Here is a 20,411-nt window from a genome sequence, read left to right on the forward strand (position 1 = left end):
GGGGGGGGGGGGCTGTGGGGGCCCCAATGGGTGAAAGTAAAAAGATGTAAGCCCTTAAACAAATTTCTGACTACGTAAACTGAACCATCCCTTCAAGTATAAATAATGATGATAATACATCTCTATCGGACCCAACCCTGTCTCTGCACTCTCCTTTAATTAATTGATTCCATTTATCAACGTAAGATGGGGACTCAGGACTAGGGTTGGCTGGGTATTCATGTGCATCGTTTTGAGGCACGTTTTTACAATATTCAAAGTGTTTAGACTTTTCAGAAGATCCGCAAGAATCTAAGGACAAGTTTGCTTGCATTACATTCATGCAATTAACATTTCTAACCGAAGATATTAACCAAATATTTCTAACCGAAGATATTAACCAAATATTTCTAACCGAAGATATTAACCAAATATTTCTAACCGAAGATATTAACCAAAACTCTAATTTTCAAATCGATTAATATCTTTAAGCAGAATACAATTTTGCAATTTAATAAATAACTCACAATCCTAAATATCTCAAAACGGACCTTAAAACTTTACCTATCACTAGGAATGGGCAGAGTTTTTTTTATCAAAGTTTTTAAAATCAAAGTTTTTATAAATTAAAGGAAATTTCGTTCTGTTTCATCTCATGGACCAAACGGAAAAAAAGTTAATTAAAAAACTATCGAAAAGTTAGAAAATGAATGTAACGAACGAAAAAAAATAGTTTTGACTTTTTTTAGAAAAAAACCCAAACCATTATATATGAAATTTAAGGGACGCACAGAAAAAGTCTTATTCTGTTTCTATCCTTAATTAAAACTTTTTAGATTAAAGTTTAGAGAACCACAAAATGGGTTCAAAAGATATTGTTCAAATTATGAATCACAGACTTCTCAACGTTACTTATTACTTTCCCAAAACTCTGATTTTTCAAACCCTTCTTTATTGATAATCTGATGATATTCCAAACTATTTGATCTTTAATATATAATTCATAGTTTGAAATGTAAAAAAACTAGCCTTAAAGGAAGTGTTCAATTTCTTTAATAATAACTGCATTGGACCAGCCCCCCCCCCTCCCTCTCCCCACAAAGGATGGACTGACCCCCCCCCCCTGGCTATAAAGAATGTGGTAATAAATCAGGGTTCTAATCTATTGAACAGTAGTTAAACCAACTCAACAGTAAACTCTCAACAACCAGAAAACAATCTTCTTCATCTTAGAAATATAAAAATAAGGATATTATCAAGGGATAGGTTGGATCAAGTATCAAGGGTTGAGTATCTAGGAATAAGTTGAATCAAGGATCAAAGGTTGAGTATCCAGGGATAGGTTGGATCGAGGATCAAGGGTTGAGTATCCAAGAATAGGTTGGATCAATGATCAAGGGTTGAGCATCCAGGAATAGGTTGGATCAAGAATCAAGGGTTGAGTATCCAGGAATAAGTTGGATCAAGGATCAAGGGTTGAGCATCCAGGGACTGGTTGGATCAAGGATCAAGGGTTGAGTATCCAGGGACTGGTTGGATCAAGGATCAAGGGTTGAGCATCCAGGAATAGGTTGGATCAAGGATCAAGGGTTGAGTATCCAGGAATAAGTTGGATCAAGGATCAAGGGTTGAGCATCCAGGGACTGATTGGATCAAGGATCAAGGGTTGAGTATCCAGGAACTGGTTGGATCAAGGATCAAGGGTTGAGTATCCAGGGACTGGTTGGATCAAGGATCAAGAATATATATAAATGTTTAGATAGGTAGATAGATATATATATATGTTTAGAAAGAGATAGATAGATATATATATTTCTAGATAGATAGAAAGATATGCTTAGACAGATAGATAGTTATAAAGTTTAAGAGATAGTTATATAGTTGTATAGATAGATGGAAAATGGCAACCCAAATTGATTTTAAGACTTTCACAAATTGAAAAAAAAAAACCAATAAAGCAAAAGAAAATAATAACTCACTGTTAAAGGAAAATAATAAAACACTGTTAAAAGAAAAAAATAACGCAATGTTAAAAACAACAAAATAAAGTACTGGTAAAAGACATTTATTATGCAAGCAGTATATTTGTTTAATACTGGTTGGTATTCCTGATTATGCAAGCAGTATGTTTGTCTAGTACTGGTTGGTATTCCTGATTATATAAGCAGTATGTTTGTCTAGTACTGGTTGGTATTCCAGATTATGTAATCAGTATGTTTGTTTAATACTGGTTGGTATTCCAGATTATGTAAGCAGTATGTTTGTTTAATGTTGGTTTGTATTCCTGATTATGCAAGCAGTATGTTAGTCTAGTACTGGTTTGTATTCCAGATTATGCAAGCAGTATGTTAGTCTAGTACTGGTTGGTATTCCTGATTATGCAAGCAGTATGTTTGTCTAGTACTGGTTGGTATTCCAGATTATGTAAGCAGTATGTTTGTTTAATGTTGGTTTGTATTCCTGATTATGCAAGCAGTATGTTTGTATAGTATTGGTTGGTATTCCTGATTATGCAAGCAGTATGTTTGTCTAGTACTGGTTGGTATTCCAGATTATGCAAGCAGTATATTTGTCTAGTACTGGTTGGTTTGTATTCCTGATTATGCAAGCAGTATGTTAGTCTAGTACTGGTTTGTATTCCTGATTATGCAAGCAGTATGTTTGTCTAGTAATGGTTGGTTTGTATTCCTGATTATGCAAGCAGTATGTTAGTCTAGTACTGGTTTGTATTCCTGATTATGCAAGCAGTATGTTTGTCTAGTACTGGTTGATATTCCAGATTATGCAAGCAGTATGTTTGTCTAGTACTGATTGGTATTCCTGATTATGCAAGCAGTATGTTTGTCTAGTACTGGTTGGTATTCCTGATTATGCAAGCAGTATGTTTGTCTAGTACTGGTTTGTATTCCTGATTATGCAAGCAGTATGTTTGTTTAATGTTGGTTTGTACTGAAGAAGTGTATTGACTAATGTAACGATATATCCCCAGCCATATCTCAAGCATGGGTAATAAACCCCATCCAATACATTGGGTTAGTTCTACACAATTTATACTAAACCAGAAACTAGAGACAGAAACTTTAATCATTAATTTAACACAATTTATACTAAACCTGAAAATAGAGACAGAAACTTTAAACATTAATTTACAATTTATACTAAATCAGAAACTTTAAACATTAATTTAACACAATTTATACTAAACCAGAAAATAGAGACAGAACCTTTAATCATTAATTTAACACAATTTATACTAAACCAGAACATAGAGACAGAAACTTTAAACATTAACTTAACACAATTTATGCTGAACCAGAAACTAGAGACAGAAACTTTAATCATTAGTTTAACACAATTTATACTAAACCAGAAACTAGAGACAGAAACTTTAATCATTAATTTAACAAAATTTATACTAAACCTGAAAATAGAGACAGAAACTTTAAACATTAATTTACACAATTTATACAAAATCAGAAACTTTAAACATTAATTTAACACAATTTATACTAAACCAGAAACTAGAGACAGAAACTTTAATCATTAATTTAACACAATTTATGCTAAACCTGAAAATAGAGACAGAAACTTTAAACATTAATTTACACAATTTATACTTAATCAGAAACTTTAAACATTAATTTAACACAATTTATACTAAACCAGAAAATAGAGACAGAAACTTTAAACATTAAGTCGACACAATTTATATTTAACCAAAAACTAGAGACAAAAACTTTAAACGTTAATTTAACACAATATATATTAAACCAGAAACTAGAGACAAGCTTTTAACGGCAAAAAATAATTAAAATCGATATTTTAGAAATGCAAATATAAAAAAATTGAAAATCATGTTAATTGAATTGAATCATATCAATGTGTCATGGGTCTAAGTAATATTAGGCTTTCATTTGCAGGAGTTACTTTAAACCCTGTGGTTTTAACAGCCAAATGATCGTTTTTTCTCTTCAAAATAAATAGAAATTCATGAAATAAGCATAAATTTTACATGCCTGAAAATGCACTTCTTAATAAAAAAAAAGATTATTGGGTTGTTTATACATACACCAATCTAAAAATTTAATAAACTGTACAGGGTCGATGTCCCAGTAAACATGGGAATTTTACAAGGACGAATTTGTCACTAAAGACATTCTGTCTTCAAACCAATAGTAAAAAAATGCTAACATGGGTACATTTTTTGCTTTTCGATATTCTTTTGATTGGTTTAGTTAAGACCCAAAAACGTGTAATTTTCCCTCCTTAACCCGTTTTTTCACAAACTTTTCTGTTTATGAAAAGATCTGTACGATTGCAACGTTTTAGAATTTCCAAACTCAACCTTCCTTTTACGGTTTCTTTCCCCGCTCCTGTTGCTATCTTATCTCTGATCTCTACTCCTTTTATTTTACCTTTTTTCTCCTTGATTTTGTATTCGCTACTTAATTCCTATGTTTATTGGGACACTCTGTATGAAAATCCCTCTTATCATAAAAGTTTATTCTTGCAATAAACCTGTAGATTTAGAGACACTGACCCACTTTCCTCCATCAATGGAATAATTTTAAGAAAATATTAGATTCAGATCAGTTCCATTTGGTTTTCTCTATTCTCTTTATTTCTGAAAATAATTTTCATCATAATTCGGAACGAAACTATAATAACTTTTCTTTGCCAATGGTTTGGGTAATTTTAAACTATATAAATAGTTATATATAGCTGCAGGGAGCAACAGAAACTATGAAATAGAAAGACGACTTTTAGACTGGATTCTTTTAATTGTTAAATGCATTGGGACACCCCTAGTATTATCTAAATTATCAGATATATTGGGACACCCCTAGTATTATCTAAATTATGAGATATATTGAGACATCCCCAGTATTTTCTAAATTATAATATAAATTGGGACACCCCTAAGTTATAATAAATATTGGGGCACCCCTTGTACTCTCTAAATTATAATATAAATTGGGACAGCCCTTGTATTTTCTAAATCATAACATAAATTGGGACACTCCTTTTACTTTCTAAATTATAGTATAAATTGAGACACCCCTTGTATTTTCTAAATTATAATATATATTGGGACAACCTTTATATTCTCTAGATTACAATATAATTTGAGACACCCCTTGTACTCTCTAAATTATAATGTAAATTGGGAGACACCCCTTGTACTCTCTAAAGTATAATATAAATTGGGACACCCCTTGTATTTAATAAATTATAACATAAATTTGGACACCCCTTGTACTCTCTAAAGTATAATATAAATTGGGACAACCCTTGTATTTTCTAAATTATAACATAAATTTGGACACCCCTTGTACTCTCTAAATTATAACAGAAATTGGGACACCCCTTGTACTCTCCAAATTATAAAATAGTAGGCTTTTAGGGCTTCGCGCCCATCTTCTATTTCAATTGTGAACATTTTCTCTCTGTATACATTGTAAAACAAAAACAAACAAAAAAGTTTGTTTATTCTACAAAAAAAAAATTAGTGGAATTTTAAAAATTTATTAAAAATCGAATTTTGTTGGAAGCAAAAATTTTGATCATTTCTAAACCTCCCTTGGGTCATGTGAGGTCACACACGAAATTGGTTCAGTCGTTTTTTAGAAAAAAAAACAGACAGACAAGCAAAGTTGAAGACACCCCAATTGTATCATCTTAATTATCAGGTTTAATAAAACCCCCGTGTATTGTTCTGATTAAGGTTGGATATCTAATTAGACGAGGGAATCAGATTAATTTCTCTTCTTAACATTGGGAAGTAGCGCAAAGGCAAATATTATAATCTACAGGGTGTCCCACGTCGTTTTAGATCGTTAATGGCTTACGATTTCTGGGATAATCAGGCAATTTTAGATCATTCAGAAAAATTGTAAATGCTGATGTAAAAATAAGCCTGCAGAAAATACTAAGTTGTTTGAGAATTATGTGCGTAATTTAGCGTCATAGCTTGGATATAATCCAAGGAGTATGAAATAGGAGGGAGATACAACTGATGCGGCCCGCCCTACCATATGATTATACATGCTTTGCAGACGGGTACTCCATATGAATAAGAAATATTCAGAATAGGTTATTGTATACGACAAATATTAGGTTATTGCATCAGGCAAATATTTCTTATACAAATGGAGTACCGTCTGCATGTGTAACCATATGGTAGGGCGGGCAGCGTCAGTTATATCTATTTCATACTCCTTGAGATAATCCAATATGATATTTAAGACGCAATCTCTTTATATTTACAGTTTACACTTTACAAACTAATTGTATGGAGAATATGCTTTAAATATCCAAAGAAATTCATTCTTTGCCAAACACTCAAATTTGCTTACCCTTAATACCTTTGCAACCTCAACAAAGCTTTTGATCTGTTCTGCAGTGATTTTCAGTTTAGTGGAGCTAGTTGGTGGTGTAAGCCTTTGATATTTAAACGTATATAATTTTGATCTAATAAAATTTATGTTTTAAAATATCTAAGGTCTACAACATTAGGTTGCAAAGATTAAGGGGCTCAATTACTTTAAATTCACAATCAACTTCGAACCTTTACAGTTTACAATAATGTCAACATTTTTTTGAAAGCGTCTATTTAGCTGGGGGGGGGGGGGGCGGAGCTCACCGTAGAAATAGTGGATGGTGACCTTTGATATTTAAAACTTATATTTTTGGATCTAACAGAATTTATGTTTTACAATATTTAAGGTTTACAACATTAAGTTGCAAAGACATAGGGATTAGAAAATCAGAGTTTGTGGCAAAGACTCAATTTCAAGTTCACATCAAACGAACTTCAAAGCCTTGCGGTTCACATATCAACATAATTTGAACGTGTTAATAGAACCGAAGGGGAGGCGGGGGATTACCCCCTTTACTCTTTCATATAAAAAATGTTATTTTTCCTGGTTGTGTGAAGGTTGAAGATAAATCCTTCTCTAAATATCAGAGATTTCACTTTAACTGATTAGATTCGGATTCTCGCCGGTAAACATTAGAAACCTTATTTCAGGGGTGTAAATACATATATTCAGGGGAAAGAAGACTATCATCTCAGGGGTTAATCCCCCGCCCCCTCTCGAAAAGTAATGTTAAGCCGAGTGATAAAGAGTGAATATTTAGAAAAATACACGATATTAGAACAAAAATAAAACCGCGTTCTATTATGAACAAAAAAAACATGGGTTATTATTATTTATTAAAGATATTAGTGAAAATACATTTAACAGGGAAATACTGTAGAACACCATAACATTTGAAACTCACAGTGACTTTAAATCTCAAGGGTATATATTATTCTGAATAATTATTCCCTCGGCCCGCCCTTAAATTTTATATAAACTTCTTCATTACCTTCCCAAATCTTCATAAATCATGGGGGGAGGGGGGTCTTATTAATATATACCCAGGTTTAATCTAGAATAACAATTTAACTATGAACTGAGATACTGAATATGTTACAGTAAGAACATGAAATAAAAGAAATCTCTGGTCTTCACTATAAGATCATGTTACATCATAATACTGTAATGTTTTAATATAATATATATTGTATATCTCAATATAATATATATTCTATATCGCAGGAAAAACTAAAATTAAAACTTTGCTTTTTGCGTACAATTGATAACGTATTATTCTATGAAAGCCATGATCCAGAATGAATTTCATGAAAGGGAAAAGGAAGAAATTTATTTACATGGTTTCTATAAATTCTTTAAAGGGGCTGTCAGCAACAAATAAAACTACATTTGTTGCTCAAACGAAGGTTTAAAAGGACTGTCAGCAACAAATATAACTACATTTGTATGCTCAAACGAAGGTTTAAAGGGACTGTCAGCAACAAATAAAACTACATTTGTATGTTCAACCGAAGGTTTAAAGGGACTGTCAGCAACAAATAAAACTACATTTGTTGCTCAAACGAATGTTTAAAAGGACTGTCAGCAACAAATATAACTTCATTTGTATGCTCAAACGAAGGTTTAAAGGGACTGTCAGCAACAAATNACTCGCTTGTCACGTCTCCGCGGATTTACAAATCATTAGTTTTAAATCTTATTTTGATTGGATTTACAAAATACATGGTTTTCATGTAATAATCTAATATAAGAATACTTCAAATGTTAACAAAAAAAGTGTTCAGACCAAATTTCATATAAATGTATATTTCTTCATAAATTCAATTCATGAATTTAATCCATTTTTTTATTAAATCAAAAAAGCTCCGTCTATAAGAGTTTGAATTTAAATAATAAAGGGGTTATCTACTGCTTTTTAAGACATTTTGAAATTTCTTTAATCAAGGGCAACCTTATTTTTTTGTACACCAAATTTGAACTTTCCTATTGATCAAAAATAAGAATTTCCTATAGATCAATAATTAGAACTTTCCTATTGATCAATAATTAGAACTTTCCTATTGATCAATAAATTGAACTTTCCTATTGTTCAATAATTAGAAATTTCCTATTAATCAATAAATTGAATTTTCCTATTGATCAATAATTAGAACTTTCCTATTAATCAATAAATTAAATTTTCCTATTGATCAATAATTAGAACTTCCTATTGATCAATAATTAAGCTTTCCTATTGATCAATAATTAGAACTGTCCTATTGATCAATATTTATTACTTTCGTATTGATCAGTAGTAAGCACTTTTAATCATTTATATTTCCTATTGATCAATAATTGAATTTCATTTTGATAACAAATTAGAACTTTCTTATCGATCAATAACGAACACTTCTATTTATCAACAATTGAACTTTTCTTTTAATCAATAATTAGAACAGAAAAAATATTTAGTTCCGAGACTGCGCTTTCTTCTTCCGTACTGCCAGCATATCATAGAAAGGATTGTGACTTATGCTTTGCCTGAAAATATATTCAAAATTAATTATCTTTCATCATGATATTGATTTTTAACGTGAAACTATGATTTGAATAACATTAACCTATAGTCCAAACTTTATTTTTAATGCAACATTTTTCTGTAGAAAAGGAGAAAAATGCGGAATTAGGAATATAAGGTTTGTATCAGAAAACAAGTTAATTTTTTCCTCTCCAAAAATTATTTAGATATTAATTTAAAATAAGAATTAAACAAAAATTGAATAAAAAATACAAAATAACTTGGGGTTAAGTTTTCTAAAACGTCATGCAAGAATTCTGAAAAAAAATCCTCCCGCATTGCCTAACATCATTTCCAGAGATTTCTCAACAATAATAGGTCAAAGAATATAAGTGACCTTCGGTTTGTCTGCAAAATTCCGTCTGCTATTAGTCTGCCTAGTTTCGTCTGCAATGCTTTTTTCCGCAACGATACGTCTGCGATAATTAATAGTCTTGAATTTATGAAATACTGTATATTTGACCCATTTCATATTTGTTAATTAAAAATAAGTTTTAAAATCGATGCCCGAAAATAAGAAATTCGATAAGTAAGAAATTAAAAAAATCTCGCTAATCTTGTTAACTAAAGTAAAAATAACTCATTAATATTGTTTTTATTTAACATTAAAATGGTGTTAATACTTACTGTATACACTTTATCCAATCATCCTTATCTTCTGCAGTGCTCGCAGACATCCTGCAAATAGTTAGTAATACAGAATAAATATCCTTAAAAATATTTTAATTTATGGTTTAATCGGAGTTAATGGCACCAGAAAAATTTTACTTAATAAATCATTGATTTCTGCATCCTTCAAGTTTTCTAAGTTTATAACCCCCCCTGCAACCATTTTTTCTTTGTATATTATATATCAACTTCGTCACAGGTTTTCATGTTTTAACATTGAACTTTCAAAATGTATATGAAATTTTTTAGTAGTTATGTTTTTAAACCTTGACTGCTCATTAACAATAATGGAATTATAAGTATTTCTTGTGAAAAGGACATTAAAAAGGCAATTACAAAGATCCTCGACTGTTCCAAGTAAAAATAAGAGCAAAAGGTTTAACTTGGTATTGCGGAGCAAATTCAACTTGTTCCTGGTTCTCATGCATGAGGGTGATTGGAAACAAGTTTTCCGTCAAATCATATCACTCCGTCCTCGTGAGATATCGAAGTTTTTTATAAGACACACTGTACTGCTGGAGACACCTTTTAGATGTAATTCTTTTTCTGTTAAAGTTATTCCATTGATTCTTTTCCTAGACCTTTCCTCATGTCAGTATACATTTTTACGAGCCTCCTTCCAAAACTCAAGTCTACATTCAAGAACGTTCAGCTACATATTGTACTCTTTATTTATGTTTTGAGAAACCCGCAGCTTGCGACAACTTGCTTCAAACGTCCACAAAGTGTCAAACAAAGAATGCGAATGCCGTTTGAATTTTTTAAAGAGGATAACATACGTTTCCATAACGTCATCATGAAAAGGTTTCCATTCAATCATATCTGCTTGTCCTGGTGAGATATCGCTGGTTCCAAGAGATACACCCTGTACATTTTTGAGCTTGAAATTTCATGACAATTTGGTTCAAATGAGAAAAATTCCTTGTTTAAAACTTTTATATGAATTATCCGTCTTATCCTTTATTCTTCCATTTTCATCTTTTTAATCCTTAAATCTCTATACTTCACTTTGCCACCTTAATTTTTTATCAAGAATCAATTATCCTTTACTCTTCCATCTTAATCCTACATCTTTATTCTTTACACTTACATTACTTAATACGATGATTATCGTATCATCGTAATCCTTATCCTTTAACCTTTACAATCTACACCTTCCATTTTTCCTATTTACTGGTATCCTAATCCTTCTTTATTTTTCCCTTACTCTTCCATACCTTTTCTTTAACTCTTCTATCTTCATCTAAACTATATTTTCACTTAAAACTGTATCCGTTATATCATACTCTTGCATTTATATTATACAGGGTGTGTCTTACAAACATCGATATCTCACCAGGACAAGGAGATATGTTTTGGTAGAAACCTTTTTCTGATCCATGATGGGGTTTATGAAAACCTAGGTATCATCCTCTAGTAATTTAAAATGGTATTCTACCCTCCTTGTTTGGTCCTTGAAGCCCGTTTGGTGCAAGTTGGTGTGGATGGCGAGTTTTTCAAGACACAAATAAAGAGTAAAATAGGTAACTAAACGCTCGTGAACGTCCAGGCCTCAGTTTTGGAAGGAGGCTCATGAAAATTTTTACTAAACAAGGTAATGCATGCAGAAGGGTCTACGAAAAGAAATTTATGAAATAACTTTAACAGAAAAAAGTTATTAAGCATGTTAAAGATGTCTCCATTTGTACAGGGTGTATCTGAAAAAAACCTTCAATATCTAACCAGGACAGAGTGAATATGATTTGACGGAAACTTGTTTTTGCTCAGCAATACTTAAGGAACACTGTGAGTAACAAATAAACTGTGGAATAGAAAAACTACTGTTAAACTTAATTTTTGATTTAAAATAGACAGAGAGCAAATCAATTTTACCGTGTATGTATCAATTAATAGGTTAATTTTCAAGCTTTTGGAATATAACTATTTTCTTTATAAAAACATCAAATACATCACACAAAGTATCGCTTATTCCATAGTTTATTGCATGCTATAGTGAAAAAAAAACTGAGAACAGAAATAATATCTTGTAGAGAATAAATTTGGAAACACCCACTCTTCTTCCTCTCCTTTTATATACTTGTTATTCATTATTTATTTATATCTAGAGGCAATCAATGTACTTCTAAAATATCCAAATTAAAGTTCAGTGTTAGTTTTACCTGTAGACTGTATGTTTCCCTTCAACAACCTTCCCCTCGCTGTCTGTTTTGCAAGCTTTGATGACCTAGACATTTAATATTTTAACTGAGCTGAAAACTTTAAAATTGATGATATTGAGATCAATGCTAATCACAAGATAAATATAATCTTAAGGTTGCATAAACACATGTGTATATAACTCAACCAATGGAATGGCGCTTGGAGAAACCGGAACAGCCAATCAGAGAAGCGGGAAATTTGAAATTTTGCGCGCCATTTTAATTAGTGGAAACTCATTGGTCATGTTCAATCAAAGTAGGGATATCCAAAAAGAGAGAAAAGGAGCGAATAGAGAAAATTTATGATATTCAGATTAAGCGATCGGGATATAACGTATCCATTATCCAATTCTAAATCTAAGTCTTTGAGTTAATTTCGATTTTAAACTAATTTTTATCTGGTTCTTAAAGAGACTGTAGACGTAACTTTAAATAACTCTCTATAAACTAAGATTGACAAACCCATACTCAAAGGTACCCTTAAAGGTTTTCTGTGATCAGTAATAAATATTTAAAAAATTGGGGTGCAAAGCGCACTGTGAGTTTGAGTTTGTAAACATTTGATAATTAATTTTCAAAGAATGGCCCTCCAGTCAGACCCACTCAACAAATTTCTTTTAATTGAAACAGGCGATGTAGGATGGAAAAAGAATTAAGCTAAATATGGAAACCCAGTGTTGTTGGAGTGCGAGAACTTAAAAAGATCTCAGATATTAATATTTTCTCATTTCCTTAACCACAAGACCACTCTCCATCCTTCAGTAATCTTCAAGTGGTCAATATTATTTATCATTGCAAAAAATTAGAACACTTTCTATCTCAACCTAATACATAGTTTTACGCAGTGCTTACATCCTCAGTTCTCGTCCTCGTCCTCGATCCTCGATCCTCGATCCTCGATCCTCGATCCTCGATCCTCGATCCTCGATCCTCGATCCTCGATCCTCATCCTCATCCTCATNGATCCTCGATCCTCGATCCTCGATCCTCGATCCTCGATCCTCGATCCTCGATCCTCGATCCTGGATCCTCGATCCTCGATCCTCAATCCTCGATCCTCATCCCATTCAGAAATTAAATCCCCATATTTTAGCATGCTCTTTCAACATTAGATAAATCCCAACTACTCCTGTTGATCTTTTTTGAATAATTGTTTACCTCATTTCCTCCCGAGTATAGTTCGAAGCAATGTTCCTTATTCCTATCTGTTATCTCACGAACCTAGGATAAATATTATAAACTTCATATATTCAATACACTTGCTTCATAGTTTAAACAGGACACTTCTGATCCTTCTAGGATTTAATTTAAATTACCCCGATCTTGGTCACTCCCTTTACGGGGGCTGTAAACGTAATTTTAAGCAAAGATAGCCATGCCCAATTTACAAGTTACAACGGTCCTAAAGTTTGTATTTTTTACGTCTTTTATCAAACGAAAACTCTAAAAATAAAACCTAATTAACGACAGTGATGCTTATAAAAATACAGTTAATTAGATCTTCAGTACACATTTTTTGGTTTTATATTAATTAGACTGTTCAAAATAAAAACTGTTAAAGAAGTCTTCATTTTCCATAAGTTTATGGGTCTTACAGTATTACCTTAATATTCTCCAAGGGAATGATCCCCCTGGGTTCCTTGTCTGTTGTAAACTCAAAATAATAAAAACAATTATCATTCAGGATAAACCATCTTCTTTTCCAACTCTTGTACCTACAAATCAACAAGTAAAAAAAATGTGTAAATAAACATGGCATCAAAAGGTAATAAAAAAAACATAGCTTCAAGCGATAATAGAGGGCTAGTTCTTACAAATATTTATTCCTTCTATAATAAAGTAATTTTGTTTTATGATTTTAATTCCTAAATTATCTCTTCTGAAGGATATCAGGAAGATCATTATTTAAATAGTTCCTATTTTAAAATAGACATAAAGGTCCCTTTTTCCAAGATAATCTGAATATCAAGGAGGATGATATCGTCGTCTTTCTGACTCGGATATTCCCCTCCACGTGGTCGGTTTCTAGAAGATATTTACCTGCCCCCCTGCTTACACAGCCAGCCCTCCTTGTCTGGATTGAAGAAAGTATGCATCAGATCATTTCCATCATCCTCGGGTATCTTGAAGGGTTCCGTCTTAATACTAAAAAAAATATGCATTATACGAAGCCAAAATGTGTCAAAAGAAGACAAATGCACCAAAAAAGTCAACATGCGTAAAAAAGACAAAAAAGAAACTAAATGCACCTTAAGGCAAAATGCATCAGAATAAGACAAACTGCATAAAAAGACTAAATGAGTCCAAAGAAGACTAAATGTGTCAAACGAAGCATAATGCATCAATATCAATTATATCAACCAGTTTGTCATATTTGAAAATGGTGATGTATTTTTAAACTCCTGTTAAAATTGAAAAAAACTAAAACTACCGAGAAATTGGATGAAAGAAGTAACAAGCAAAACTTGTCAAAATGTTTCCCTAGCAAATTTAAATCCTATTAAAAAGAAGGATTTAATTACCCAATTTGAAAACACGATTTTTTACCGACTATAAAATATTCGACACAGAAAACTGTCATTCCATTCAAAAAACGAGAAATTAAAGATAAAATAAGAAGTAAAGAAGTAAACCAAGCAAGGAGAGGGAGGGGGAGGGGGGATAGATTACTCTGTTTATGTTTCATGTTTATTAACTGCTCAACACTGGAATTTGAACATAATTAATATTGTTAACACAAGCAAGGAGAGGGAGGGAAGGGGGGGATAGATTACTCCTTTTATGTTTATTAACTGCTCAACACTGGGTTTATCCTGAACATATTTAATATTGTTAACCCAAGCAAGGAGAGGGGGGGGGGCATAGATTCCTCTGTTCATGTTTATAAACTGCTCAACACTGGGTTTATCCTGAACATAATTAATATTGTTAACACAAGCAAGGAGAGGGAGGGGAGGGGGGGCATAGATTCATCTTTTCATGTTTATTAACTGCTCAACACTGGGTTTATCCTGAACATAATTGATATTGTAAACCCAAGCAAGGAGAGGGAGGGGACATAGATTCCTCTGTTTATGTTTCATATTCATAAACTGCTCAACACTGGGTTTATCCTGAACATAATTGATAATGTAAACCCAAGCAAGGAGGGGGAGGGGGCATAGATTCCTCTGTTTATGTTTCATATTTATAAACTGCTCAACACTTGGCTTATCCTGAACATAATTGATATTATTAACCACCCTCCTCCTGTTTTTTACCCTACCTCTCTCAGCTGTGAAACTTTTTCATTTAGAGGATTTTTTTTGGCATATAAAGGTTGTCTACAAATCAGTCGGTGATTTTAAAAATCATAATTAGTACATTGACATGATCGAGCTACGGACGCTAAAAATATACATATAAAAATCTCTTGAAAGATGGATCTGTAAGAACACTTGTCACATGCTAATATTTGTCAAAAATGTTAAAATGTCCGACGTACCTCTGCCAATATATTACAAAGATTTTGAGCCTCCATGATTATTTATGACTGTAAGCGTAATTTCAAATGAGCCTCATTGCAAAGATGACAAAGCCTGATTTAAAACGGCACCATTCCTTAAAAGTTTGTCTGATTCAGAATGAATTAGATATTCATGCTTTAGCTTTTATAAACTGTTTATTTTCAATTGCGATTTCTCTGCGAAAGTGACTTTTGAGCATTTCTTGCTTTGAGTGCCATCTTTAATTTAATCTTAAGTCCCTTTAAGTTACCTTGACACTAGGGTTATGAAGGCTGGTGTTAAGCATGATGATGGCGAATGATAGAACGTAGCAAGTATCTGAGTTGGTAAATATATCAGGGTTGAGCTGACAGTAGCGCTGGGCAAAGGTTTCCATCATTCTATCAATCTTCTGGGCTTCACCTGGAGATATAAACAGTACAGTAGGCATGGCAACAATTTGTCAGTGAACCAAACAAAAATACATGTGCTTATTAACCTTGGCAGTGGTCTCCAAATTGATGGGCACGGGCACCGCCTGGTGGCGTTTTAAATCAAATACACCATGCCCCCCCCCCCTCATTATCTGTGTAACTGTAAACCTTCATGACCGACTATCTATCTATCTCAGCCTAACCATACCTGGAAAAGCAATTTAAGGGGCGAGGGGTGACTCTTTTCCGAGGAAGGGAGAGGGGGGGTGGGCGGATCTCTTCAGGTTGTTCTGCAAATAAAAGATATGTTTACCTGGAAGCCTGAAGCTCCAAAGGAACTGCCTGAGTGCCTGGACAAGGATAAGGTCAGTGAAGTCATGAAGCTCAACGAAAGCTTTAAGAACTGCTTCGTTAAAATCTTTCTTCTCTCCCAGATAATCTCCTATAGCTGTTTTGTTTAAACCCTCCTCCTAAACATAATTCAATTGCATTTTTTAAAAATAATAAAAAAATTTTAATTTTTCTTATAAAATCATGTTTTTTTTTCTGTAAAAATTATTTTTTTCTCTTCCAAACATGCTCCCATGAATCAAAAAATTATATATTTTTTTTTCTCATTAAATGTTTTTTTCCCGTTAATTATATTCTTTCTCACTCGTCCTCAAAACTTTTCGATAACACGACATTTAACAAAGAAAAAGCGGAATAACAATTTTATTAATTTTCTTTTTTGAGAAAGATGAAAAAAATTTAATTCCCAAAATCACCTCAACGATATTTAATAAAAGCAAACTTTACAGATTGGAAGTTGACAGTATTTGTGTTGTGCCTAAGACCAAAACCTCAAAAACAAACCAAGCTATGTCCCATCACCAGTCACAGGACCCCCCCCCCCCCGGCCTCTCCTCCTTCCTGTATTCTAGAACGAACTAACCTTGTAAAGAAACTGCGCCACTTCCTCCGGTGTTTCCTTCACAAGGTTCTGCAAGATTAAGAACTCGATCCCCTGAACAAACAAAAACATTATATTGAATGAAAATACATATTTTACGTTGACGTGGATTATTTCGTTTTAAAGACGATCATATCCAAGACTTTAGGTTTAAAACATTGGTTTCTGGTGCGCATGCGCTAAAAACAAGATATCTGTCACACACTCAACTAAGCTTTCGGTGGTGAAGTAATTTGCAGTGAACTGGCCGATAATTTAGTAGCGTTTCGTTGAGAGTGATCACTGATCACCACATTATGGGGACTAATTTCTTAAATAGGACCAGTACCATTCACCTTCCCCCTTTCCTTATTTCCTAGTTTTTAGTTGGATAAAATTGATAGTCTACCTTCTTAGGATCCATGTTGAATTTTTTCTTTGCCATCGCCATGTTTTTTCGTTTAGCTCCTTCCTCAGTGTCCATCCCGTCTAAAATACATATAAACATAAAAATATTTTTCAAGGGTAAAATATTTCTAAGAATAACCGGCCCAGTGTGTGAAATTTTGGGATTAATACTTGCAAGTTCCCCCCTGTTTTTGTAACATTTTAAAAACTCCAAAAATCATTAAAAAGAAAGCCTCCCATCAAATAAAGTTATTCAAACTTTATTTGCAGCAGAAATGTAACAATGAATATTTCCCATTTTGTGTGGACACTGCAAGGGCCTCAGGGTGATATGTATTAGAATTTGTTAAAAAATATGGTTAGGATATTGAATAATTTTTTTTTCAACTTTATTAGTATCAGAAACTTACGCCATTTAAAATTAGTTTGTATAATATGCTTGATATTTACCAATATCTGATGATATTTCGGAGAGCTCATCTTTTAACTGATTTATTTCAGATAATAGCTCCTGCTTTCGTCTAAACATCAATCAATCAATCAATCAATAAATCAATCAATCAATAAATAAATCAATCAATCTTTGAAAGGAAACTCAATTTGAAGCAGCGCAATAGTGTGCAGCTTACAGTACAACACCGAGTACTGAAACGCATAAATAAAGAAATTCTATTTTATAATTTATCTTATACAAGCTAAACAGTCTAGGTAAAGAAAAGGTTTAATTTGCTAATTTTTCCAAATAAAATATTCTAATTTATTTTTTAATTAGTAATAAAGGTTTGATGTTGGTTAAAAACGTCAAATAGGACAAACTGTGGGAACTGACATTGTTTATGATAGATTCAAGATAATATGAGCTCAAGGAAGTAAAAATATTAGTGAGGACTCTCATAAAAATGATGTAACTAGAAGCGCCCTGAATTCTGTCAAACCTGCGAATATCTGCTAGGAGCTGTCTTTCGTCATTAGTGAGATCTGGGTAAGCATTGGCCAGTGTTTTCAGGTCTACACTACCCATCTTCAACTGATCAACCTGCAGAGCAAGAGATAATTTTAGGGACTTACAACCAAACTTCAAGTGACCCTACATGCAAAGAAGGCAATTCCGATTTACAACGGTACCCTTGAAACCTTAATCTGAACCAAAGTGTGGAAAATACCGTCGTTTTTCCGACAGGAAAAGTGTTCATTTCGGTCGAGTTTCTCCATTGCTTCTAGTAAGAAAGAAATAGACACTTTCGGAGAGAAACCGAAAAATAAAATTAACAGTTTCGGGGAAAAAAAACATTAATATCTAATTCATACTTGATCAAACAAAGCTTTAAAGGGTAAATCGGACATTGCAATCTTGGCATGGAGGGTTACTTGAAATTACGCTTACAGTCCCTTTTAAGGGAATGTTCGCTTTTTTAAAGCCCGGACCAAGTTTATTTTCCTGTACACTGGATCTCTTTAATTTTTCTACGGATCCGATTCATGGATCCGTCTAGTAAAAAATGCATTTGACTACCCAATTTAATTAGGAGTTTTCTTAGATCTTTTAATTAAAAAATATTTCCAAATTATTTTCTTTTGTTGCCAATTGTAGACCATTGAGAGATGTTATGGAATTGGATCTGGATCCTAAGCACTGCCTGAAAATTCATGAAATTGAAATGACAAAATATTGATTACGTTTTTTTTAATTCCAAATGTTAAGTTATCTTTTCATCCAATGTTTTTTAATGAAAACGTTTACTTACATTTTGTATATACATGAAAAGACGAGAATCCTGTTGTCCTGTCACTAATTAAATCCTTCGTTTAAAACATTTAATCTGAAAAAAAACACTGATGTTAAAATAATCGACAAAAGAAGGTACTGAACATAATCATTGTGTCTGAGATCAGAGAAATCAAGTTTATCTGCGGGGAGGTCCTCGACCTCCTCTTGGACCTCCTCTACCCCTACCACGACCTCCCCTGGGACCTCCTCTGGATCCACCGCGGTCTCCACGACCTCCACCACGTCCTCCCCGACCTCCCATCATCCTCTTCTTAGGTCCCTCGTCGATGAGTAGGTTTTCTAGAGGTAGAGTTTCGGGTAGGATGTAGTACCTATATATAATAAAGATATATATATATTAATAATAATATAATAAATATATATATGTAGATAAGGAAAATAATATTCAAGGTGTATGAATATAAAATTTGATAAGTCATGTAGATCGGCCGAGATTAACGCCATTAAATATACATGAAAATTAAATGGACCATTTTTTATTCTTTAATGAGGAAAAAATTGGCCCAAAATAACAAATACTAAACGAACTTATCATAAAGAAAAAATTTTTTCTTTCGAAGNCGAGGGGGGGTTAATTCCAAAGAGTAAAATTACCTGATATTATTGCCTCGAATACTGAGCTGATCTAGGTTTACAGGATCCCTGTTCTTGATTGTCATTTTGACACTCTTGAGGTGAGTGTTCATTGCAACATCAACACCTGTGATGGTTCCATGAACCTGAAAAAGAACATGATAAAGGTCTTTAAATTCTCTTCATGACGAATTTAAACCTTCTTCTCTGCTTTATTATTTCAAGTTGAAAGGTTTATAACATATGATAGTTCAAATGATTGTAATCTTTCAAGAGAATGATTTTAATAATACCTATCTTCATGTAAAAAGAAAATGTAAAGATTAAAGCCGACTGAGACATATACTTCCACATGCACGCTCAGGAATGCGCGTCACATGGATAGGTATTATATATATTCTATTCACTATAACAACTATTTTAAACAAAATATTTATTTTGTATTATTTCAGGGTTATATTAGGTTAACAATTTCTGGGCCGAGCACTGCGGCTATGACAGACCTTCAATTTCAACCATTGGGTCTGTCCAAGAGTACGAATTTAGGACCCCCTCCCCTATCAATTTTGTACATGACCACTTATTTTCCAGCAAAATTTTTGCTAATTTTTAGATCTTTTTTCTTACTTGGGGATTAGGTAAGGTTAAGACAATTTCTGGACCTAGCGCTGCGGTTGGGATAAGTTAGGGGGGTCGAGCGCTGCGGCTAGTAGATCAAATGAACATAAAACATAACATAAAAATCGCTATTATTTCAGGGTTTGGTTAGGTTAAGACAATTTCTTATAATTAATCAACCTGTTTTAATCTTAACCTCCAAATTTTTAAAAAGAGAAACTTAGTTTAAGCACAGAAACGTTTCCAACAAGTATACAAACAAAATATCAAACAAGTTGCGACTCTACAAAAAAACATTGACATTTGACATATATTTCAGGATTAAGTATTTTTCTAAAATAGTAGTTACAAATCCATGAAAACGCAAGAAAATAAACATTCTAAATAAAT

General features: G+C 32.8%; 2 protein-coding genes across 2 annotated transcripts; both read right to left on the minus strand.

The window, feature by feature from the left end:
* Positions 1–7,178: 7,178 nt before the first annotated feature.
* Positions 7,179–18,877, minus strand: LOC111713447 (cytohesin-1). Its single transcript, XM_023488301.1, has 16 exons — positions 18,787–18,877; positions 17,977–18,077; positions 17,492–17,562; positions 17,043–17,122; positions 16,637–16,708; positions 16,016–16,172; positions 15,540–15,691; positions 14,625–14,692; positions 13,824–13,943; positions 13,387–13,498; positions 12,942–13,004; positions 11,745–11,809; positions 9,544–9,594; positions 8,747–8,879; positions 8,037–8,114; positions 7,179–7,521 (listed from the first exon to the last, which is right to left on the minus strand). The coding sequence occupies exons 1-14, from the start codon at positions 18,799–18,801 to the stop codon at positions 8,807–8,809; spliced, it is 1,200 nt and encodes a 399-aa protein (XP_023344069.1). The 5' UTR covers positions 18,802–18,877; the 3' UTR covers positions 7,179–7,521; positions 8,037–8,114; positions 8,747–8,806.
* LOC111713443 (probable small nuclear ribonucleoprotein Sm D1) lies at positions 18,861–19,585 on the minus strand (the record flags this gene model as incomplete). The annotated part of the gene is made up of 2 exons (XM_023488295.1): positions 18,861–19,141; positions 19,425–19,585. Coding segments are annotated over 2 exons (357 nt in total), but the record flags the coding sequence as incomplete, so codon positions are not given.
* Positions 19,586–20,411: the final 826 nt, after the last annotated feature.

This window comes from Eurytemora carolleeae, unplaced genomic scaffold (genome assembly GCF_000591075.1).
Source record: "Eurytemora carolleeae unplaced genomic scaffold, Eaff_2.0 scaffold1427, whole genome shotgun sequence".
Lineage (NCBI taxonomy): Eukaryota > Metazoa > Arthropoda > Copepoda > Calanoida > Temoridae > Eurytemora > Eurytemora carolleeae.

What these genes read in the sequence shown, in the direction of transcription:
- LOC111713447 (XM_023488301.1), bottom strand. An exon ending in TTGGAGCTTCAGGCTTCCAG is followed by an intron (nt 15,692 to 16,015) that starts GTAAACATATCT and finishes TTATATCTCCAG; the next exon opens with GTGAAGCCCAGAAGATTGAT. An exon ending in GCCCCCCCCCCTCTCCTTGC is followed by an intron (nt 13,944 to 14,624) that starts TTGGGTTAACAA and finishes GCTTCGTATAAT; the next exon opens with GCATATTTTTTTTAGTATTA.